The 26,038-nt window shown below is 43.1% G+C and overlaps 1 protein-coding gene across 1 annotated transcript; it reads left to right on the top strand.

Annotated features, from left to right (window-relative positions):
- Nucleotides 1-668: 668 nt before the first annotated feature.
- On the top strand, nt 669-6,831 carry LOC148481352 (thiamine transporter 2-like). The gene is made up of 5 exons (XM_088453701.1): nt 669-818; nt 2,776-2,915; nt 3,012-3,493; nt 5,056-5,186; nt 6,697-6,831. The coding sequence occupies exons 1-5, from the start codon at nt 669-671 to the stop codon at nt 6,829-6,831; spliced, it is 1,038 nt and encodes a 345-aa protein (XP_088309827.1).
- The last annotated feature ends 19,207 nt before the right edge of the window (nt 6,832-26,038 follow it).

Genomic DNA, 26,038 nt, shown 5'->3' with positions numbered 1-26,038 from the left:
CCACCAGCTTTTAGTAGCATCTGAGCCGCCGGATGGCTTTTATCAGCATCTATGATATTTTATTATGACTGACGACATTCAGACTGTAGACATTTTGACCCTGTCGACATTTTAGTTGTCATTGTTATGACTTTCAACATTTTAACTGTGTACACTTTGTCTACATTTAGACCCTGTCGACAGATTGAATATCAACATTTTGATTGTTGACATTTCTGTATTCATTGACAATATTTTGACTGTCTGCATCCTGTTAACCTTATGACCCTGTAAACCTTATGTCCATGTCGACTTCTTTTGTTGTTGACATTTTGCCATTTGACCTTTTGATTGTCTAAGTTTTGACTGTTTGAATTTTGACTACATCCCATTGTAACATTTCCCAGCAGTTTGTCTGCTAACTGACACTATTCAGTTGCTATGCTGCAGTGACAGCTCATTGTACAGTACTTCAGCATCATGTAAGATGAGTCCTGTTTTATGCCCGCTATGGAATGGATTGAAAATACCTGTATATATGTAATGTAAGTAAAAAGCCAAAAACATGAATAAGTTATAGCAACTCAAATTATATTTTATTTGTTTCAGTTATTTGACAACCATTGTGTTTATCTTTCAGAAGAGACTTTACCATCAGTTCCAAAAATTCTGTACGCTATTAAATAGCCATGAATTTAAGACTTCCTTTTAAGAACATGTTTCAAGAGCATCCAGTGTTCTTATTATGTCTATATGGTTTCTTCTTCCACCTGAGACCTGCAGAACCCTTTTACACATCATATATGACTGGGCCTAACAAAAAGTTCACCATGGAAGAGGTACGAGAACACAATTCTTAGTTATATCAGTACATATAAATTGTGTGAAATTGTAATGCACTCTATGGTTGAGTTGTACGAAAGCCAGGGCCGTAACTAGGGTAGTGTGACCAGTGCCATGACACAGGGCACCGCAGGGCAGGGGGCGCTGTTTGGGCCTATCAATATTCCTGTTTATTATGAATCTCACTTGTAGCTTACTCTTCTTTTATCCCCAGCATCTCCTGGCTTCCACTATCTCTTCCCTGGCCCTTCCCCATGAGGCCATTGCCCTTTTTCAGTTGCCTTTTTTTATGTCCGTATTTAAAAAATGGGGTGGGGACGCCAATGCTCTCTCTGGCACAGGGCACCAAAAAGTCTAGTTACGGCTCTGATGAAAGCACTTAGTAAAGCATACCGTAGATGGGATTAATGGTAAGTATGTAAACTAGAAAACCATACATTACATATGGCTGCTATCCTGATTGGTAAAAGTCAGATAAAATACAAGGAAAGTCTGTATTACTGACCTCTCTACCACTGTATAAATACTCACACTGGCTCCTCTTTGGATGACAGCATGGAGTTGGTTGCACATACACAGTAACACTGCTGAGACAGAATCCAACAGTGTAAACTTTCATCACTACTATTAGCAATGAAAGTACAGGCTTGGAACTTCTCAGGGACAGGTGCATATTGGAGCAGCTCTCTGGCTAGGAGGTCATTAATAAATTGCCCCAAAAGCAGTTCCATAATATATTTATATGTAAAACTTTCATAAAATAAAATAATAACAATAATAATATTAATTATATGTCAAAATAAAAAGTTTCCAACACCAGTAGCATATGTGCCAGGTTGATGTCAGGTATACTTACACCACACGAAGTCATAGGCACAGGAAAGGTTCTTTACCACTTGACTGATAATTAAAAAAAATTATTTGCTATTAAATTTGATTTAAATAATAAAAAACACCTATACTACAGCAATTATAATAATCATTCTCATGTATGGATAATAGTAGCAAATCCACAATAAGCCAATCAGAAGGAACTAGTTAGTACTGGGAATTGTCATTCTCATCATCAATGTGTATGCACCCCAAGTGATACAGCTACTTGTTGGAAATATGTGTGTGCAGGTTGGATGATGTAGCAGAGTTAATGTACACATATGCCCCCAGTTGCTTAACCAGTGGAATAGTTTATTGATGTTACATGAGCTACAGCTGTACTCACTGTTACACATACTGGTTGGATGGAGCTCACCAGCCAGTGATTGTATCCAGATACTGGGTAGTGGTGCAGGATCACTGGAAAGTGTCAATATTGCAGGTAATCTCTCAGGTCTCAAGGAGCTAAGTGGAAGACTTGCGTCTCCCATTGTGGTGCTCTAACACAGTGAACAAGATGTCATTGCACATAAACAGTAGTAGCCTTAGCAGCCATCTTGGTACAGGGAATGAAGCCTTCCTGGAGGAGTAATATGTAGTCTGCACAGTAGTGTTTTCCATCATCAACACTACTGACCAGCGTATATGCACCTCTGTGAAGGTTTACCTTACCCGTAGTAACATGAAAATGCCCTTTCTGTACCTGGACTACATTTTACCTCCCCTTTTCCTGTTCTTCCACTCCAAACATAAGGAGGCGCAAGTGTATGATGTGACCAAGTCTGCATATGGACATAGGCGTGTGCTTTATTGTGGATGAGCGTAGTATAAATTTGCATATTTTACACAAAACAAATGGGTGAACGTCTAACAGCATTTTTTTCTTAAAAAAAAGAGGAACTCTGCCTGTGAAAATACTCTGATTATATCTCTTATAATGGAATTATAATTCTACTAAGGATCTTGTCTCCTGGTCATACAATGTGTTAATAACTAATTTGCCTTTGAAAATATGACAACTGATACTCAAACTCTGTTTTCACTAACAGATTGCTTATAATGTGTCTTCTTTCTCCCCAGGTCACGAATAAGCTCTCCCCAATATGGACAAACAGTTTGCTGCTTCTCCAGCTGCTAGTGCTCCTCTTTACTGACCTCTGCCGATACAAACCGGTCATTGTGTGTCAGGGCCTGTGCCAAGTCATCAGCTACAGCCTACTGTGCTTTGCTTCTAGTTTCCAGGCCATGCAGTTCCTTCAGGTTACCTCAGCCATGGTCTCTGCATGTGACATTGCCATCTTCTCATATGTACACAGTGTGGTGGCTGCTGATCGATATGAGAAGACCATTGTCTATATCCGAGGGTATAGCTTGCTGGGCTACATCATAGGTGCTGTGTGTGGTCAGCTCATGGTGTCAGTTGGTCATTTCTCCTACTATTACCTGAACATTATTACCTTGGAAAGTGCATCAATGGCTTTCATCATCTCCATTTTCTTGCCCATGCCCAGCAAGGATCAGCCATGTTCAGAGTGTACAAATAACCACATCAAACACAGACACATGAATGCTGTGCACAGCTGTTGTAAAATGGTGACCAAGTTCTTCAAGCAGCAGTGGCTGGACTTCCACGAGTGCTATTCCTGCAGCATCATTACCTGGTCCTCATTGTGGGCACTTGTGTCAGTTGGATACTACCAAGTGATTGGCTCTTCCCAAACACTCTGGGATAGCTTGGAACACTCTGACAGTGTCTTTGTGCTTAATGGAGGCGTGGAAGCTGCTGCAGCTTTGCTAGGTATGAAATAGATTACACAGTCTGAGTAATTATGTGTCTCCATCACACTAATCTCTAACCCTATACACTAACTAGGGAGGACAAGGTCCTAGGCAAATATCCCTTTCTCATTGTGGCTTTTCAAATGTATCTGTCATTGGCTAAACAAAAAACAGGGGAGGAGCATTCAAAACCATAGGAAAACCTCTTAGATGTCTTCACAATTATTTCTTATTACATTATAAGTCATATCCCTCACTCTCATGTCAAAACACTGATGGTAAAAATATCTCTGAAAATAGAAGCAGACTGGATGTATTCCATTCCCTGTGCTGCTTCTGGACCAGATATCTCTCAGCTAAATATAACATATATATTTCTATTAATACATTATCTGTATTAGGCAGAGTTATAAAAAAAACTTATTAGACCTGCAAATGCAGGATTTCTAGAGGTACATAGGTGCCGGTGGTCCAAATGAGTGTGTGTGGCCGTTCCATGAAGAGGTCTCATAATTAACACTTAATAAGCTATAGTCTGCCTCAAACAAAGTGTTTGTAATACTTCAGACATATACAAAACAAGCTATCAACATAGGCCTTTAGATGTGGCTAAAAGACTAGCCAGCTGCCTATAATAAATATACATACATGACAGAACTAGCAGGAGACAGAACTGAGCTTTCTAAGCACACAGTCTCCCACCTCATGGTAAGACGGAATGGGTATGAAATCCCGACAGCCGGGATGCCTGCTGACATTATACCGACAACGGCATCCCAATGCTCAGGATCCCGACAAGGGTCTGATAAGTATGGTAATCCTTCCCCCTTCTCCCCCTAACTTTAACCCTCTGTTACTGTACCCTAACACTAACCCTCCCTACCCCACACCCTAACCATCCCTGTTAGTGCCTAAACCTAACCCTCCCCTCTAGGGGTGCCTATCCCTAGCCCACCCCACAGGGCACCTAACGCTACCCTCCCCCCAAGTCTAACTCTTACCCCCATGATGATCAGGACCCCGGCTGTCGGGATTCCGGCGTTGGCATATCCATGACTTTTGGGATTACAGTGCAGGTCTTCTGGCTGGGTAGTGGCATTCCGGTGTCGGGATTTCATCAGACAGGATGCCGGCTGTAGGTATAATAACCGCATCCCGGTAAGACACCTGTCTCCTAGCTGGCAGCTGCTCTCTGTCCTCTCTAAGCTGATTGAGTACTCAGATTCATACACACAGCGCACTTGGTATGAGAAACTATGACCACTGGGCATGTACAGCAGCTTTGTACTATCCCTTAAACTGCATATTGTATTAAATCATTTAATATACTTCTGCTAATGTGGCAACTGGAAACCCCCTGTGTTTTCCTATGTGCTATGGCAAATACATGTTTTAAAAATATATGTTTTTATGGAAAACCGATACCTGTTCATTGAACATGTTATACATTCTTCAGATTCTATTTCCCTTATGTATCAAAAATGGGTGATAACATAAATTTTAAGTACCTCTGGTCATATAAGGTCAGTAAAATATATGATGTCACCTGATAGCTACTCTGCACCTGTTTGTTTCCTGCAGATATATTTGCACTCTCTGTGATGGACTGCATGAAGATAGACTGGAGCTTCTGGGGAGAGCTGGCTCTGTGTGTCCTCTGTGCAGTGGACAGTGCTGCCATATTCACCATGGCCTACATTAACAATATCTGGGTGGGCTATGCTGGCTACATTGTATGTAAGGCTTCCTATAAGATACTTACCACAATAATAATGTAAGTATGCACTCTGTACCACTACTACTGTCATGCCTATGAATGTCATATTTCTACCATGTATAGATCTGTAACAGTCACTGACTATTTAGTTTCCTTTGCATATAAAATAAGCAACTTCATTATTATCTCCAGTTCATTAGTCATTATATGCCCCAATGTGCTGTGTATAATGACCCTGAGTCAGAGATGGACACAGTGCTGCTGTTTGCGCAGTTATAGTAATTACCTGTAACCTGCACACACATATGAGTCACACTGCGCATGCGTCACGTGTCATTACTGATGTCGCTGATGTCACTCGCAGTCAGCATTTATTCACAAAGTGATTGCCTGGAAGGGATCATTTATGGGCGACAATGCGGAGGTGACGACTGAAATGCAGACGTGACGCGGCCGTTTTCAGTCTCTGTCAGTGACTGAGATCCTGTATGCAGAAAAAATGGCTCCAGCGTCTCAGTTCCTGCGCCCATTCTGTATGACCATAGGGTTACTTTGAAGTCAGATAATCAACTGATCTGCGTCCGAGCTGTTGTTTGGATTTGCCAGGCTGCAGATGTGACGTCTCATTACAAATCCTGGCAGCTGTGGCATTTGCATATTTTTGCACAACTGCTGTGTACAAATCCGCAGTCACTGTGGCATTAGTGTATATCGCTGAATCAGGCCCAGTACCACTTACCCATCAGAGCAATCCGCAGTCACTGTGGGATTAGTGTACAGTGTCTCTGACACTGGACCAGTACCACTTACCCATCAGAGCAATGCTGATTACAGTTGTAGTACCCTACAATTCTAGCACCAATGACGGTTATGTATAAATACTATTGAAATGTACAAATCTTCAGTAACAATCACAGCATATAATCAGACATCTGATTTAATGATCTAACTTACACCATACTTACTGACATTAGAAAACTCCTCTTGCGGAGCCCTGTTCCAGTCCTGTATAACACAATGATATATGTCTGGTCACACTGCTATGACTTACAGTACCCACAGTATCACCATGTCTTGTTCTGTGTTATATAACTGGTGCATGTCCCACTCCTATCCTAGGGTGAATATTGCTGTGAGTGTGAGAAAGGAAAGATACGCTTTGGTTTCTGGGATAAACAATTTTGCATCCCTGCTGTTGCTAGCGATTGTGAATATAGTAATGACTGGTATCAAGCAAGATATCCACAGTCAGGTAAGGACACCCTGGCCACCACCACATTGCTTCCAATAAATATGTGCAAACTATTATCTATATTAGGGGTGTGCCATGTCTGCGGGAAACTGCGACCCATGAGTGGGATGGCAGGACAGTCCTAGAAAAGTGGGACAGTTAGGAGGTATGCAATAAATAGGCCCCTAGACTACTTGCTACTATAATAATTTCTCTGCTAATACTGTAACTTTACTTTTGTAAGATTATATTTTCTCTGTTGTGTTTCTTCTAGTTTATCATCTATGCCAGCTATTTCCTTATACTATCAGGGATCATTGGTTTCATTGGAGTCTGCATAATGATTAACAAAAGAAAGAAAAACATCAGAGACCAGCAGATCACCGATAACAGCACAGGGTGTCCATAACACAATGCCATCAGATATTTCTGGTGGGTGGTCCCAGCATCCAGCGTATCTAAGCAGAGCTTCTACACCCTCTGTGTGGCTAAAAACATCTTTACACTCAGAGGATACCCTCAGGCAAGAGCAGCATCATTGCCATGGTCCCTGTATCTATCTCTGACTCAGAATCCAACTCTGCAAGGGTGGGGTGCTGCCATGGTCCCCATTCTTGATCAGCAGCCTGGCATCTCCCAGCACCTGTTCTTAGTAGAAGGTGGAAGAGTCCCGGGACCTAGGCTGGTGACACTTGGAGAAGGCTCACCAGCAGCGACAAGTCACCAAAGTCATCTATCGAGAGGTAATAATAAGCACTATCACTGTATTAATGTGGGAACAGGGAGGTTACCAAACAGTAGTGTAGAAGCTATCAGCAGTGATGTTTAGCGAGTTTAACAGTTGGGGTAGTTTAGCAGTTACTGATGCTCATGATAAAAAGAAAGGACCAATGCAAAGCCCCTCTCACTAAACTGCATGACATCCAGGCTTGCCTACCCTCCCGATTTGGCCGGGAGCCTCCCGATTTTCGAGTGCAGCTCCAGGCCCCCAGGAAAGGCAGGCAAGCCTCCCGGCAGCCAGCAACCCTCCCGACCTCCCCCGTGAATAAACTAGAAACACCCGCAGTGGGGGGGGCCAATGACGCGATTTGCGCTGAATCGCATCATCGTGGCCCCTTCCCCTGCTTCACAATGCCGAAAATAATGGTATTGTGAAGAGGTGGCGGGGCCACGATGACGCAATTGCGCGGCTCCACCCCCACTGTGACGATGATGATCGGGCACGCCCCCCGCTGTTAGCTGATGATCAGCTCCCTCCCAGAAGGAGGGAGCTGATTGTCGTCAAGTATGATGTCATCTACTGTAGTTGGTGCAACTGGACAGCACAGTTTGAATCAGCAATTAAGCTTTGCTACAGTGCTGGTCTGAATCATGTAATCTATAGGGATATATGAAGATCATCTCCCATCACTGCAACTTTGCATGCACTGTCCAATCAGTGTGGAGTGTGCAGCACATATTCTCTCCAGTCCTGGACTGCTGGGGGCTGTTGCCCCTCCTCTGTGTACCATGTGACAGGGGCTTTGAAATTGTGACATGTCCAATGGCCATTGTAACAGCATCCAGCTATAGATCATACAATACTACTACTTGTAGTGTTTGGAGCCTCCTATAGGTGAATGTGGTCTGTGCTGACAGTGTTGTCCAAATGTCTGCCAAGCCACAGGCCAGCACCGTCCCTTGCACACACACCCAGGGCATGTTACACCCCTGCACTGACCCCACCCACATTACACCACTGCCCATCATACATATTCTTAAAAGGCAATACTTCAAGTACTCACAAATAATCACAGTCATGTTTGTTTTGTATAACAATTTTATTAAATGAGGAGATTTTTGCAAACTGAAAATAAACGTAAATAATACAGATCAACTTAATTTTCAATAAAATATTCCTAAATATATGTAATAGAAAATATTAAAGATTTATTTCACCCTCAAAAATATAAATAAGCACACATAACATAAAACATAACCATAAACTTCTTAAAACTACTGTATAACTGTTAACTTTCCAATGAGGCAAGGCCCGCACTGTAGTTCAATGAACTTCTATTCTCAGAAATGGCAGGTGTGGATGTCCTGGTGCAAAGCTGAGTGTTAACATAGGGCCGCTCATATTGGTGGTGCGTTCCCTTTTGAAATGACAGATAGGAGGTAGGGAGGTAAACATGGCATATAGGGTTCCTGTTGTGGCCTAGGAGGCATCTCCATTAGGACACTATAAGGGGTAAGTAGACCTCTGGTCCCCTTATATAGCACATCAGCCAATATCCTCTCTGCCTCAGCTCTGTTGCTGTCATTCAATTTTCTCAGCTTCTATGCTATATTGGCTGCCACAACGTCATACTCATCTGCATTCTTTTCCATGAGTCAGTTGGTGGACTCCAGAATCCAACAAGTCATGACCTCTGGGCTCTCCCCTATCTCACATAGGGGTCTATTTACTAAGCTGTGTTAGGAGATAAAGTGAACGGAGTGATTGGTACCAGCCAATCAGCTCCTAATTGTCATTTTTCAAACACAGTCTGTGACTTGGCAGTTAGGAGCTGATTGGCTGGTACCTTATAACCGTTCACTTTATCTCCTAATACAGCTTAGTAAATAGACCCCATGGTCTTTTCCTTACAGTATAGAAAAGGCAGATTGTTGTGGGTTAGGCGAGGCAGTAAGTAATGAGACTTGGATGGATGGAGGTAGGGTCACTTGGGTGGCAGTTGTAGCCTCATCTGCTTTAGTCACTATCATAGTTGATGCTTCATCAGTAAAAGCCGATGGCTTTTGGGGGAAAAAAAATACAAATAATTGAAATTAATGTTCTAACATCATTTTGTTCTTGTCATTTAACATTTACATTTTGTATTTTCAGTTATCTTCAACTCCGAGGAATGGCCGCAATGGCCCATTTTCTGGATTTTCCACACTGCAATAAACCTGCACCATGATAAAATAGACTTGGTGGTTCAGGCATGTTGTGCCATACACACCTATCTTCATCGCAAAGCCTCAACCGCACAGCACAACATCCTGTTTTGGTGACATTGCAGAATATCCAGAGTATGACGTAGGATTTACACCAGTGGAGCCAAGTGAAGTGCGAAACATCAGTGTTGAGGCAAATTAAACAGGGAGCAGTATTTAAATTTCTGCAGTGGTGAACTATTGACCCTGTTCTTGTAATGTTTCCATATTTTACATATACTGTATCTTGTATAATAAACATTGCATACAAATTTGTTGTTATTGTTTTAATACTTACTATGCCACTGCAAGCTATTTTAAACTTCCGAGTTGGTGACAAATGCTTGAGGAAGCTCCTCGTTGGCCATAAATAATAGCAAATCAATATACCAGAGTCTCGGCTCATGCACCTCATCTGCTCCTGCAGCGGATATTCTGTTCAGTTCTTCCTTGAACACTGTGTGGAGATTTGAGATCTTTGGACCTCATTCAGAGCCGTACGCTCATTCCGAGCGATGTTCGCCCATCTGCGCATGCGTACGGTTTGTAATACGCATGCGCGAACCAGTCAGTGCGGCCGAAAATCGTTTGTTCGCTATATAGCGAATGCCTGCTATTTTGAGTGACAGGAGGAGGCGTGTGTGGGTGGTAACAGGGGAAGGTGCTTGAAAACGGGGAGTGGAGATCAGAACGCAGGCGTGCTTAAAGGTCAAAACGGGCGTTTTATGGGTGTGCACAATTAATACAGCAGCGTCATTGACCACGTCATTTGGTTGTTTTATAGTCAGAACTGCTCGCAATATAGTGGTAGGAAAAACCAGCCACAAGAATAGCGAGCAGTTCATACGCTGATCGATGTACTCGATTAATCTAATAAATAGCGGACATGACGTATGATGTCATTCAGACATAGAGGCGGCAACAGACCGCAAAGAGCGAATGGTTCATTTGAATAGCCAACCCCTTTTTCTGAACGAGCGAGCGCTACTAGCATCCGGCTCTGAATCAGGCCCTTTGTCCTGACCCATGTAATGTTGGCAGAAGGGTGATAATGCTGGCATACCTTCTGCTGCTCTTCCAAGGCCATAGCCCTCATTATCTTGTTATAATAATCCAGTGATTTTGTTTTCCAAAAGCATAGATGTGCTCTGTAGGCTTCTATCAAATCATGGAGGAAGTCGTGACTTGTTTCTGAAGCCAATTCCTGTGTTAAAATGAATGAATAGACCTGCGGATGGCTTACATAGAGGATTTCTGTGAAATAACATTGTGAAGTCTCTAGTACAGCCTATGGGATGCAGTCAGGAAGCCGGTGGTCGGCTGTAAAATCCCGGCATGGGACTAATGATTGGCATCTAAATACTAAATACTGACGCCTATCATCAGCCCCATTCCGAAATCCCAACATCCGGCATACCGATCATAGATAAGCCAGGCATCGAGAGTGGATAGTCGCACGGGGGGGGGCAGGTTAGGTTTACGGTCTCCCGGGGGGACTTAGGGTTAGGCACCCCCCAGGAAGGTTAGGGTTATGCTGCATACACATGGTACGACAAAACTGGATGATTTGAATGATAACGATATCGTTCATATCATTATCATTCAAACTGTTCAGTTTTTGGTCCCTTCCAACCCACTAACGACCTGCGATGCGCGGCCACGTATGGACGATAACAAAATCATCCATCGGCCGTGCATGCAGGCCAACCTGCTCAATATCGAGCAGCTTACTATAGGGATCCACTTTGATCGTGGGTCGTTATAGTCATTGGTAAGTGCTGTGCTGGATGATCAATATCAATCATCCAGCACACTAGGAGGGCGCAGGACGATCAGACAGCAATATCGTTATCATTGTCTGATCGCTCCATGTGTACGGAGCTCTAGGCTAAGGTAAAGGGGGGTTAGGGTCAGGCACCCCCGGGGGGAGGTTAGGGTTAAGCACCCCCCCAGAAGGGTTAGGTTTATGGTGCGGGGAGGGGGGGTTAGGTTTAGGCACCCCTGGGGGGAGGTTAGGATTAGACTAGGGGGGAGGTTAGGGTTAGGGGGGTAAAGCGTTAGACATAGCCTACTTACCTCCCCTGTCGGGACATAGCCTACTTACCTCCCCTGTCGGGATCTTCATCTGCTGGCCTTCCGGCGATGGTATTTCATCCGCAGGGCTCATGTAAGGTGGTATGACATACCGATTCCAAGCCTATAGGGGCAGAGCATAAAACAGGCCAGACCTGAATCAGGCTTCTCAGGTAGTGTTAATAAATACTTTACACTGATCTGCTGGCAGTAGGGTAAGGAAGATCTACTGGAGGATCCATTAGGTGAGAAACAGTATTAGGTGTAAAGTAGCTAATTGAATAAAGGGTAACTACGGAAAAATCTAAAAAAAAAAGTCTTATTTTCATATTTTTCCCTGTGTACAGATTAGCGCTTCAAATAAAACTAAATAATGACAGTAAATAAATTCAAAATAGATTCAGATTATTCACAAAAGAAAGCCCTTGCCATCTGCAGAAATATAGCAAGCAGCTTTCATTAACAAAATGCAAACGTAGTATACAGGTAAATAACTTGTGTATACTATTAAATCAGGAAATGTTACTTCATTGTGATTAATGTTCCTAATCCCTATTACTTTAGCTGTATATAATACATAACAACATATTTCATTCAACAGGTCTACGAAAAGGTATCATACAGAAAATATGCTCTGACCCAGTTCTTCATGTGATAGAATAACAAAATACATATTTCATCATGTATCATATCTCATTTGACAAGATATCTGATTCAGGTAAGGCAGGTAATAGACATTAGGGACCTCATTCAGACCCACTCGCTAGGGCGCGATCACTCGCATCTGCGGCGAGCGAGGAAATGCAAAGTGAGCAATCGCCCGCAATGCACAGCGCAAGCAGGTAAACACCCACCACAATGAAAGTACACCTACCGGACCACGTAACAGAACGAGCGACACCTACAGTCGTAATAGTCTGACGGACGCAGCCGTCACCCTACGCGCCCATCGTGATTACTTGGCAGAGCCATGTTTTCTCATCTGCTCTTTCGATGGACCCTTTAATTGGTTCTAATGCGATTCAATCAGCGTAAATTCGCACCTGTTGGTTTTTTTTGGTATCTTCTAATTTATATAGGCTGGATTTAGCAAATTGTTGGACTTCCCCTGACTTTGTTTGGCAAATTATATATTGTCGCTCTCAATATATATATATATATATATAGAGAGAGAGAGAGAAAGATCCAGACACACATATATAAATTTGGAAATATACATATTATGTATATACATATATCTAGATGTTGAACTATCTAATATCTGCACAAAAACACATATATATATATAATTTTTTTATATATATTTTGTTTGCAAAATATTTATATATATATATATATATATATATATATATATATATATATAGCAAAAGCGATTCAGGCGGCACTCAGAGACTACCAAAGTAGTAAAAGAAAAAATTTTAATGTGTCAACGTTTCGGAAGACGAGCCTCCTTTCTCAAGACAGTACAATACAACAATGGACAAACATACATATAAATACCTTCCACCATGTCCCAATCACTCCTCCCCGCCCGATCAGCACGCGCACCTGGCTTCCGGCATCACGAGGGTGTGCGTCACTACATGGCGCAGCCCCCAGCTGTCACCTGGTGACGCCCGCTGATGACATCAGACATGATTGGATTATGCCAGAGCACTGGCATGGCAACCGTAAACAAAACGGGAGCCAAATGACAGCTCTTTCAGAGCGCTCGCTCTGAATCAGTGCCCTCCCTCTGAATTTTAGAGCGGCCTCCTGGCCATTCGCATAGCTGTGGGTGACCACCCACAGCTATAGCGAGCGGCCAAAAAGATGGTCGCGATGGTCTTGACCATCGGGTTTGTGACGAGACCCTTGTGGTAGGGTCTCATCTGCCGCAAGCCCTGGAGTCCATGGGAACGCCTCCGTCTGGCCAGCCACACCCCTGGCACGCCCACCAAAGGGGGCGTGCTGTCGCTCACCAGCGACAGCACGCACACTTTGTAGCGAGACCCATAGCGACGGCTTGCCCATCGCTATCCGGGTCTCGCGCATGCGCACGACAGAGCCGGGTCCGTCGAGCGCATGCGCATTGGCCCAACATCGATCCACTTGCGAGCGCTCGTGAGCGGGTCTGAATCAGGCCCAGTGTGCGCTGTAGCCGCTCGTACATCAACAAAGTAGCGCCAAGCGTGCGCCTGTGTCATAAATGAAGGGCCGGCTGGCTTGTCCATTAAAGGGTGCTGTAACCCCCAAAGTGCACTCCAAACAAAATATATATTTTATTTTTCTGTGTTTGTGAATTGTGTGCGCAGTAGCCGCACGTGCATCAACAAAGGAGCAGCGCCAAGCGTGCGCCTGTGTCCCATAAGTAAAGGGCCGGCTGGCTCATCTCTTAAAGGGTGGTGTAACCCCCAATGTGCGCTCCACAAAAAATAAACAATTCTTTTTTTTCTGTGCTTGTGTGCAAAATGTATGTGCAGTAGCCGCACGTGCATCAACAAAGAAGCGCCAAGCGTGCGCCTGTGTCCCATAAGTAAAGGGCCAGCTGGCTCATCTCTTAAAGGGTGGTGCAACCCCCAAAGTGCGCTCCACCACAAATAAACAATTCTTTTTTTTCTGTGCTTGTGTGCAAAATGTATGCGCAGTAGCCGCACGTGCATCAACAAAGGAGCGCCAAGCGTGCGCCTGTGTCCCATAAGTCTTTTAAAGGGTGGTGTAACCCCCAAAATGCACTCCACAAAAAATAAAAATTCTTCTTTTTTTTCTGTGTTTGTGTGCGAAATGTATGCGCAGTAGACGCATGTGCATCAACAAAGGAGCAGCGCCAAGCGTGCGTCTGTGTCCCATAAGTTTGTTAAAGGGTGGGGTAACCCCCAAAGTGCACTCCACAAAAAATAAACAATTCTTTTTATTCTGTGTTTCTGTGCGAAATGTATGCGCAATAGCCACACGTGCATCGACAAAGGAGCACTAAGCGTGCGCCTGTGTCATAAATCAAGGGCCGGCTGGCTTGTCCGTTAAAGGGTGCTGTAACCTCCAAAGTGCACTCCAAAAAAATGAAAAAAATAAATGTTTCTGTGTTTGTGAATTGTGTGCGCAGTAGCCGCACAGTGCATCAACAAAGTAGAACCAAGCGTGCACCTGTGTCATAAATAAAGGGCTGGCTGGCTTGTCCATTAAAGGGTGCTGTAACCCCCAGAGTGCACTCAAAAAAAATAAAAAAAATAAATGTTTCTGTGTTTGTGAATTGTGTGCGCAGTAGCCGCACGTGCATCAACAAAGGAGCGCCAAGCGTGCGCCTGTGTCATAAATCAAGGGCCGGCTGGCTCGTCTGTTAAAGGGTGCTGTAACCCCCAAAGTGCACCCCAAAAAAATATAGATTTAATTTTTCTGTGTTTGTGAATTGTGTGCGCAGTAGCCGCACGTGCATCAACAAAGGAGCAGTGCCAAGCGTGCGCCTGTGTCCCATAAGTAAAGGGCCAGCTGGCTCGTCTGTTAAAGGGTGCTGTAACCCCCAAAGTGCACTCCAAAACAATTAAAAAAATTAATCTTTCTGTGTTTGTGAATTGTGTGCGCAGTAGCCGCACGTGCATCAACAAAGTAGCACCAAGCGTGTGCCTGTGTCATAAATCAAGGGCCGGCTGGCTTGTCCGTTAAAGGGTGCTGTAACCCCCAAAGTGCACTCCAAAAAAATGTAAAAAATAAATGTTTCTGTGTTTGTGAATTGTGTGCGCAGTAGCCGCACGTGCATCAACAAAGTAGCACCAAGCGTGCGCCTGTGTCATAAATAAAGGGCCGGCTGGCTCATCTGTTAAAGGGTGGTGTAACCCCCAAAGTGCACTCCAAACAAATAAAAAGAAAAAATTTTCTGTGTTTGTGAATTGTGAGCCTGATCCAGAGCCAGACGCTCTTTCAGAGCGCTCGCTCTGAATCAGTGCCCTCCCTCTGAATTTTAGAGCGACCTCCTGGCCGTTTACATAGCTGTGGGTGACCACCCACAGCTATAGCGAGCGGCCAAAAAGATGGTCGCGATGATCAAGACCATCGCGACCATCGGGCTTGCGACGAGACCCTTGTGGTAGGGTCTCGTCTGCCGCAAGCCCTGGAGTGCTCTTGGCTCTATCAGAGCCAAAAGCACTCCCACTAACATCACTTGTGATGTCAGTGGGGCCAGCCCCAGACGGTAGGCATTCCCATGGGAACGCCTCCACCTGGACAGCCACACCACTGGCACGCCCACCAAAGGGGGCGTGCTGTCGCTCACCATCGACAGCACGCCCCCTTTGTAGCGAGACCCATAGCGACGGCATGCCCATTGCTATCCGGGTCTCGTGCATGCGCACGATGGAGCCGGGTCCGTCAAGCGCATGCGTACTGGCCCAACATCGACCCGCTTGCGAGCGCTCAGTCCTCGCGGGCGGGTCTGAATCAGGCCCAGTGTGCACTGTAGCAGCTCATACATCAACAAAGTAGCGCCAAGCGTGCGCCTGTGTCATAAATCAAGGGCCGGCTGGCTTGTCCATTAAAGGGTGCTGTAACCCCCAAAGTGCACTCCAAAAAAAATATATATTTTATTTTTCTGTGTTTGTGAATTGTGTGCGCAGTAGCTGCACGTGCATCAACAAAGGAGCAGCGCCAAGCGTGCGCCTGTGTCCCATAAGTAAAGGGCCAGCTGGCTCATCTCTTAAAGGGTGGTGTAACCCCGAAAGTGTGCTCCACAAAAAATAAACAATTCTTTTTTTTCTGTGCTTGAGTGCAAAATGTATGCGCAGTAGCCGCACGTGCATCAACAAAGGAGCACCAAGTGTGCGCCTGTGTCCCATAAGTCTGTTAAAGGGTGGTGTAACCCCCAAAGTGTACTCCACAAAAAATAAAAATTCTTCTTTTTTTTTCTGTGTTTGTGGGCGAAATGTATGCGCAGTAGACGCACGTGCATCAACAAAGGAGCAGCGCCAAGCATGCGCCTGTGTCCCATAAGTCTGTTAAAGGGTGGTGTAACCCCCAAAGTGCGCTCCACAAAAAATAAACAATTATTTTTTTTCTGTGTTTGTGTGCGAAATGTATGCGCAATAGCCGCACGTGCATCGACAAAGGAGCGCCAAGCGTGCGCCTGTGTCATAAATCAAGGGCCGGCTGGCTTGTCCGTTAAAGGGTGCTGTAACCTCCAAAGTGCACTCCAAAAAAAAATATATTTTATTTTTCTGTGTTTGTGAATTGTGTGCACTGTGGCTGCACGTGTATCAATAAAGGAGCAGCGCCAAGCGTGCGCCTGTGTCCCATAAGTATAGGGCCGGCTGGCTCATCTCTTAAAGGGTGGTGTAAACCCCAAAGTGCACTCCAACAAAAATAAAAAATTATTTTCTGTGTTTGTGATTTGTGTGCACTGTGGTTGCACGTGCATCAACAAAGGAGCAGCGCCAAGCGTGCGCCTGTGTCCCATAAGTAAAGGGCCAGCTGGCTCATCTCTTAAAGGGTTGGTGGTGTAACCCCCAAAGTGCTCTCCACAAACAATAAAAAATTCTTTTTTTTTTCTGTGTTTGTGTGCGAAATGTATGCGCAGTAGCCGCATGTGCATCAACAAAGGAGCAGCGCCAAGTGTGCGCCTGTGTCCAATATATCTATTAAAGGGTGGTGTAACCCCAAAGTGCTCCAAAAACTAAAAAACTATTTTTGCTCTGTGTTTGTGACTTGTGTGCGCTGTAGCCTCACGTGCATCAACACAGTAGCAGCGCCAAGCGTGCGCCTTTGTCATAAGTCAAGGGCTGGTTTGGACATCTGGTCCAGACTGAAGGAAGTGCCATCAATTTCTGACATGTCTACTGTCACTGCATATGATGCTGTCACCATTGACATAATGGTGGAGGATTACATTGGTGACAGCATCCAAGTAGGGATGTCAGGCAGTCCGTACCTGTACTGGCAGGAAAAAGAAACTATTTGGAGGCCCCTGTACAAACTGGCTCTATTTTACCTGAGTTGCCCCCCCCCACCCTCCAGTGTGTACTCCGAAAGAGTGTTTAGTGCAGCCGGGAACCTTGTCAGCGAAAGGCATAGGAGGTTGCTTCCACAGAATGTGGAGAAGATGATGTTCATAATAATGAATTATCAACTCTTCCAGGGAGACCAGCCTCCAGAACGTACAGAGGGACCTGTGGTGTTGGATTCCAGTGGGGACGAATTAATATTCTGTGAGGATGAGGATGTACACAACACTGAAGAGGGTGAAGAATCAGTGGATGAGGAGGATGAGGACAACATCTTGCCTCCGTAGAGCCAGTTTGTGCAGGGACAGATTAATTGCCAGCTTGGTTTGTGGGGGCCCAAACGAACCAATCATTTCAGCCACAGTCGTGTGGCAGACCCTGGCGCTGAAATGATTGGTTTGTTAAAGTGCGCATGTCCTGTTTATACAACATAAGGGTGGGTGGGAGGGCCCAAGGACAATTCCATCTTGCACCTCTTTTTTTTCTTTGCATTATGTACTGTTTGGGGCCTAGTTTTTCAAACTGTCATCCTGTCTGCCACTGCAGTGTCACTAGATGGTCCTAGATGGGCCACGTGTTTGTTCCGCCCACTCGTGTCGCTTAGCATAGTCATCCAGCTACCTCGGTGCAACCTTTTGGACTAAAAACAATATTGTGAGATGTTCAGACTAGACTGGAAATGAGTGGAAATTAATGTTGTTGAGGTTAATAATAGCATAGGAGCAGAAAATCCCACAAATTCTGTGATTTTAGCTGTTTTTATGCTTTTTTTCAAAAAAATACAGATCCAAAACACAAAACCCAGAACCCAAAACACGGACAGGGTGATTTTGGCAAAACCAATCCAGATCCAAAACACAAAGAAAGTTTGAGATCCAAAGCCAAAACACAAAACACGAAAAGTGGCTGGTGCACACCCCTAATAGAGACACAATTATCTATTTGTCACTTACCTTAAATCATTTACCTTTGCATTAGCAAATATGTAGAATCATCTAGATATGATGACTGGATACCTTTATTGTTTGTAGAGCTCACATAATCCTCATTTTGTCATTATAGCTTCCACTCCAAGACCAATTAAAGGTCCACAGCTGGGTGTGGCACTTCCTGCTGCTGCTCCTTGATATGCCATCTTGTTTTTTCTTGGTGCCACCTCTTCACCATGATGTTTTCTTCCTTCTAATCTGTGATATTCTCTATAATTTTCATTGTCAGAATTTCCAACCCACTTAGAACAGCTATTTTTAAATCTTTTCAAAAGACAAGCAGATGGTGTGGCAAGGCTCAATTTACTCTTCAAGGAACATCCTATTTAGGCTTTTGCAGTAAGTTCATTTTAAATTCACTGCAGCGTTCACTTGAAAATGCAGCAAACGCACCACCTGCAATGAACGGAACTTCTATGCGTAGTTTCCAGCGGTGAGCTGCAAACTTACTTTCTTTTTGAGCAACCATCTACATTAACATGAGGGGAAAGGGAACCCTACCCACAGGAGTTTACAATCTAAGGAGAGGAATATTGCCCATTTTGGCTTACAACTTGATTCATACAGTGCATCCGGAAAGTATTCACAGCGCTTCACTTTTTCCACTTTTTGTTCTGTTATAGCCTTTTTGCAAAATGGAATAAATTCATTCTTGTCCTCAACATTCTACCTACAATATCCCATAATGACAACGTGTAAAAAGTTTTTTTGAGATTTTTGCAAATTTAATTAAAAAAAAAATGAAGAAATCACATGTGTATAAGTATTCACAGCCTTTGCCATGAAGCACAAAATTAAGCTCAGTTGCATCCTGTTTCCACTATTCATCCTTGAGATATTCCTACAGCTTAATTTCAGTCCACATGTGGTAAATTCAGTTGATTGGACATGATTTTGAAAGGCATACACCTGTCTATATGTAATCAGTGGATTAAATAGTTAATTTCTACAGAGGCATATAAGTAACACACACCTATACCCCTTGCTAGGCCTCTTTGAGGGTTGAAATGAGATTGTACTATAGTTGCAGTCTATGGACAGAATTGTTAGATATAACCTTTTGGGGTCAAATAAGCCATAAATATTGAGGCCTAGCTCCTACCTGTCATTTCTATTGCAACTAGAAGTATAATGAGCCATTCATAGCTTCTATGTTCTTATCAGTTAGCTACATTCCATTACAATGACCATCATAAGCTGTGTAGAGATGCTAAGCATTATGGGTAATTAGCAGTGATGTCCAGACTCTATACAAAGGAGCCTTGAAATAGAGTTCATCTCCAGACATTAGGATACGTCATTAATGTATGTCTTTGTCTGGTAGTATATATCTTAGTGCTTACAGAGCATGTGCAAGAGAGCTAAGTTTGGTCAATGCTATGCTGGACCAATGAGTGCTTGATACCTAGCACTGTATGTAACTGATATGGGCTTAATATCCGGAAAGCCAACACCCCAGACTAGGGTATATAAATCAGAGGTACACAAAGGTTCTTGGCTCGTGGTAGACCTGAGTCTGCAGTAGGGTGCTGCCAATGTAAATTGAATAACCTGGGTGTTGTGAAACGAGGGCTCCCCAGAGAAGATAAGATGAAGTACATCTTATGTTGGAGATGATGAATTACCGGTGTCATCTGAATACATAGACAAAAGTTGAGTATACAGCATACTTTGTATGTTGTTTGTTTATTGTTTGTTTGTTACTTGTAAATAAAGTGTGTTCATTTGTACTCACTCATATTGGTCACATGTGGGTAATATTTCATTTCGATCAGAAAGAACACCACCGTTATGCACTATATAAGGTCCCACAATTGACAGTGCATATCAGTGCACAAACCAAGCATGAAGTCCAAGGAATTGTCTGTGAGACAGGATTATCTCGAGGCACAAATCTGGGGAAGGGTATAGAAAAATATCTGCTGCTTTGAAGGTCCCAATGAGCACAGTGGCTTCCATCCTCCGTAAACGGAGAAGGTCAGAACCACCAGGACTCTTCCTAGAGTTGGCCGGCCGTCTAAACTGAGCGATCAGGGCAGAAGGGCCCTAGTCAGGGCGGTGACCAAGAACCTGATGGTCACTCTGTCAGAGCTACAGCATTCCTCTGTGGAGATATGGGAACCTTCCAGAAGGACAACCATCTCTGCAGCAATCTACCAATTAGGCCTGTATGGTAGAGTGGCCAGACTGAAGCCACTCCTTAGTAAAAAGCACATAGCAGCCTGCCTGAAGATTGCCAAAAAGCACCTGAAGGACTCTCAGACCATGAGAAACAAAATTCTCTGGTCTGATGAGACAAAGGGCAAAATTTACTAAGCGGCGGTTTGATGGCGAGTTCTATTCTATTCTAAACCCCGGCGGTTTGGTGGCGGGTTCTATTCTGTTCTAAACCCCAGGGGTTTGGTGGCGGCTTTGCAGTGGTTTCAAAATGACAGCCCTGTTCTATTCTATTCTAAAATGTGTTTTGACTGTGGTTTGGTGGCGGTTTTGCTATCTGCAGATTTCCTAAGGCCAAAACCGCTGCAAAACTGCCATCAAAACAGAGTAGAACCCGCCACCAAACCGCCGGGGTTTAGAACAGAATAGAACCCGCCATCAAACCGCTGCTTAGTAAATTTTGCCCAAATATTGAACTCTTTAGTGTCAATACCAGGCGTTATGTTTAGAGGAAACCAGGCACCGCTCATCACCAGGCCAATACCATCCCTACAGTGAAGCATGGTGGTGTCAGCATTATACTGTGGGGATGTTTTTCAGTGGCAGGAACTAGGACACTAGTCAGGATAAAGGGAAAGATGAATGCAGCAATGTACAGAGACATCCTGGATGAAAACCTGCTCCAGAGCGCTCTTGACCTCAGACTGGGGCAACGGTTCATCTTTTAGCAGGACAACAACCATAAGCACACAGCCAAGATATCAAAGGAGTGGCTTTAGGACAACTCTGTGAATGTCCTTGAGTGGCCCAGCCAGAGCCCAGACTTGAATACAATTGAACATCTCTGGAGAGATCTGAAAATGTACTGACGCTTCCCATCCAACCTGATGGATCTTGAGCGTTGCTGCAAAGTGGAATGGGCGAAACTGCCCAAAGATAGATGTACCAAGCTTGTGACATCATATTCAAAAATACTTGAGGCTGTATTTGCTGCCAAAGGTGCATCAACAAAGTATTGCGCAAAGGCTGTGAATACTTATGTACATGTGATTTCTTATTTTGTTTTTTTAATTAAATTTGCAAAAATCTAAAAAAAGCTTTTTACACGTTGTCATTATGGGGTACTGTTTGTAGAATTTTGAGGACAAAAATTAATGCATTCCATTTTGGAATAAGGCTGTAGCATAACAAAATGTGGAAAAAGTGAAGTGCTGTGAATACTTTCCAGATGCACTGTGTGCATATATATAAATATATACCCTGTTTTTCAAATGTAAGACTAACTTTTTTTGTCTATCTCCAGGTGCTTATTAACTGATATCCCTGTGTGTGGTCCTGTCTGTTTAAGTCAGGACCCATATTCATGTTTAAAATGTATGCAAGTTTGAGCCAAAGGTGGCAGACCAAGAACATTTATCTGAGAATCAGTGTAGGGACTGGCCAGATGGGAATGACAGTGAAGTGGTGGTCAGCTTAACAAATTATTGCAATATTTTGGAACCAACATTCCCTGTATTCAAAGGAGTTGCAGTTTGAAAAACAAGTGAGTACCGAGTTTGTATGATATTTTATATTATATTATAATATATATATATATATATATATATATCACAAAATATCCTAGTCTGCGCTATTTGAATTAGACACAGCAGTTCCCTTCAGTAAGTCCTCTGTCAGTAGGACTGGTCTGAGAAATATACAAATTGGTTACTGGTGGGGCGGTTCCATTTGACCCAACTTTACAAGTCAAAAAAATAGAAACATATATTTGTTGTGCAATGCAATACAGTCTCCAGAGGCTTATAGATTCTTTTCTTTTGAAGAGGCAGTATCACCGTTGTTCCTGCTTGTTTTCAATATTGATCAAATTAGTCCATAGAATAAAATTGAGCTTGTTCTAAATCCTCCTTGAAGCTCTAAAAAGATACCCTTGTACCAAAAAACACCCAAAAAATAGGCCCAAGGCCAACATTAATAGAAATTAAAAATTAAAATATACCTTTATTAAAATATAACAATGTATCAGATGGACAATATATCTTACACAGTTTTTGATAATATGTAACCATCCACTCTTTGGAGAAAAAAAATGTCTACACCTTCCAATCAAGGGAATGCTAGTCCACCTTTCACTTAAAACCCTACACATTTTGTCTCATTCCAAGACTTCTTCAGGGGTAAATCTAAAAAATACCTACAAAATATATATATATATATACTAGGTGTCTCTGGTAATAAACCAAGCTCAATAAATAGACAATATTCCAATGTTTTACATCTTTTTCTTAGCAACATACCTCAAAATCAGTGTGTACATATGTAGTTAATATCTGACCGTATATTAGACGATTCTCTGAATCAGATAATGTAAAATCTATTTGATATTAAGAATACATATTTCAATAACAAGTCACTTAATCAAGGCTCGCCATCAAGCTTAATAGACAAAATGACAACATTCCAATGTTATATATCTAAATTACATACCTCATAACTCAGAAAGCATAAAACCTATATGATATTAAAGACACATATTTCAATAACGAGCCACATACTCAAGGCTCATCACAATACATTGCTAACTCAGTCACTCAACTCTATTGGACTCATTAATTTGATGATATGTTAGTAACCGTAATTTTCATAATTAAACTTATCGCCCTTATATATAGAATATCATTGTTTTACATCTTACATCACAATAATGTGTATAATTTACATTACAATGTGTATCTCATTATTTTTAACCGTTATACCTCCATAATTGATTTACATTACATTTATATACAACTTTATACCATGGTATCAATATGTCTCCATCTATAGGGAAAAATAACTTCCCAAATAAATGTCAAGATAAAAGAAATGATGTATAACATCTATTACAAAACCTACATATTCCACAAAACACATTGCAAAAATAACTGAAAAATTCGTTTGGGAATTCACTTCCCTACTTACTGAATTTGTGCTTGTACCTCTCAGTCCAACTACTACACTAAACTTTCTCACTTGATCCTACCTTTTAACCTCTCAAGTCTGTGACATCACTTCCTCCCAAAATCTATTGGTGTTTCAGTATCACTGAAGTGAATGATTACCTTAATTTTTAATGTAAATTATCCTTAATTGTGTCACCTTATATAGCCATATATAAGGTGACACAATTAAGGATAATTTGCTTCCAGTTTTTTTTTTGTGCAAATAAAATGCACATATAGAGAGAATAAGACGCTCAGCGAGGCCGAGTCACACAGATCCTGGTGCGCCAGGAGGAGCTGTTTGACACGACTGCAGTCATGGTGAATGAGGACACAGCTGAATCTTATCAAGCTTAGACAGATTTTTAAGCAAAGATTTCTTGAGCTTAGAATACTTTTAATATTCTATTTACTATTTATGCTTGACCAGACGTCCCTAGGTTAATGTGGGAATAGCAAAGTAATTATAGGTCTAAACCAGGGGTTTATTATAGGTTTTTGGCATAAGAAGGTTGGCTTTGCTATCCCTCTCTATGTCACTGCCATATTATTTAAAGCTACGGCTATCCCATGTGATATAATTGCAGATTTTACTGCCCACAATTAAGTGGGTCAAGAGATCACATTTAGTAAATGGTTGCGTGTCCTTCTTGACCCCATATCTTCACACATAAGGGAAGCAGTCTACATACATCACAAAGGCAAGAACAGCCCAGTAATGTGAGAGGCAGACCCAGTTTCTGCTATTGCATGTTCATTTAGCTGTTCTAATCAAAGTTAAAACAGTAACACATGTGGGCGAAATATAGACGCAATCTCCAAGACAGTACACATATTTGGTATAGTTGTTAACATTAAAAGGGTTACAATAATGGCTATATATTTTATGTGGAAAATAATTTTGGCCAAGTAAAGAAAAACAAATGTACATTTTTAAATCCTATGCAAATATTGCAGGTATGCAGAGTTTTTGATGTCAGCATTGTTAGACTAATGCGAGCAGGGTGCCAAGGGAGCGGGTACTAATTACCTGGGCCCGAGCTTGTTGGAGGGGCTGGGTCCGACACCGCCCCCTTCCCTCTCACCTGTCAGCAGCCCAGTACATGCTGCTGTGCTGGAGTAGTGCGACCAGTACCACGGCACAAGGCACCGCAGGCCAGGGGGCACTGTTCGGGCCTGTAAATTTTGCTATTTATTATCATTCTCACTTGTAGCTTCCTCTTCTCTTCTTCTTCTTCTTCTTCTTTTATCTCCAGCATCTCCTGGCCTCCCCTATCTCTTCCCTGGCCCTTCCCCATGAGGCCATGGACCTTTTTCAGTTGCATTATCTTATGTCCCTATTTAAAAATGGGGGGGGGGTGCCAATGCTCTCTCTGGCACAGGGCACCAAAAAGTCTAGTTACAGCTCTACTGATGTGTGCTAGGCTGCAGTGGGAGGCCAGGGAGACTGCTTCCACAGAGCAGCAGCAGTCCCCTCCCCTCTCCCTGGGGGCGGAGCCATAACATTGATCGCTGCACACCCCCCCTTGGATTTGCACTGGGTTTTGGGGTGCCACCCACCCCAGTTCGCAGCGGCGCTGCAAATACGGTGTTTTAAAAAAAGAATCTAATGGGACATGACCACGCCTCCCGCGATTAGGCCACGCCCTGATAGTAATGGGGTCTGGGCTGGCTCTCTGCGGCCCTGAATGCGATAACACATTAGCAATTTGTGGTGGCCATTCAGATAACCTAAATTATCATAAGATGATTGCACTGATCTTGTGGGAGGAAGTGAACTGTCCTCTCGTATGATTAAATGATGACAGGGCTGCATGTGATAGCGGCAGTAACACGATGTGAGGGGGGAATGGAGCTGAGCAGAGAGCCGTCATCCCCTCCACCCCCTTACAACAGCATAGTGAAGTGAGTCTCCTATTAAACTAATGCAGCAAAATTGTGGTGTCAAATGCATCTCTATATGAAATAAAGTTCACACATCCAGCTTGTTAGCCCTGCGCAATGACAAAAAGCTACTACTTTCACAGATTAAAGTCTAGAACACTAAGCATACTGGACGCACCCTGGGATTAAATCTGTTAACCACTTAAATGACGTGGTGGCATGGGATGCAAACGCACCCAACTGTGCTTCAGCTGACAAGGTGACTGCACCACCCCGATGTGTTTTTGAAGAGGAAATCCGTTCTACACATGTGCAGGATGGATCTTCTCTGACTCCCCGGACTCTCTCGTAGACCCGGCAATTTCTGACCGGTTTTGCCGAAATAAGCGTCAGTTAAGTGGTTAAACTTGGAAGTCCCAGATTCATTAAGATTAAACAACTATTACAAAGCCCAAGAAAGAGTGCATGTCTGTACACTTTCACCACAGTGCCACCTACAGATGGAACACTGGCTTTACATAATGCATCGTATGTACAGTACTAATGATACATTTTAAAAATATTTTTTATCCTGGTACAACAGTTCTCCTGGGTTATACATC

The sequence above is a fragment of the Taudactylus pleione genome, unplaced genomic scaffold, assembly GCF_031769625.1.
Source record: "Taudactylus pleione unplaced genomic scaffold, aTauple2 ptg000585l, whole genome shotgun sequence".
Lineage (NCBI taxonomy): Eukaryota > Metazoa > Chordata > Amphibia > Anura > Myobatrachidae > Taudactylus > Taudactylus pleione.
Note: the sequence above shows the minus strand (reverse complement) of the source record. Positions and strands in the feature narration are given on the sequence as shown.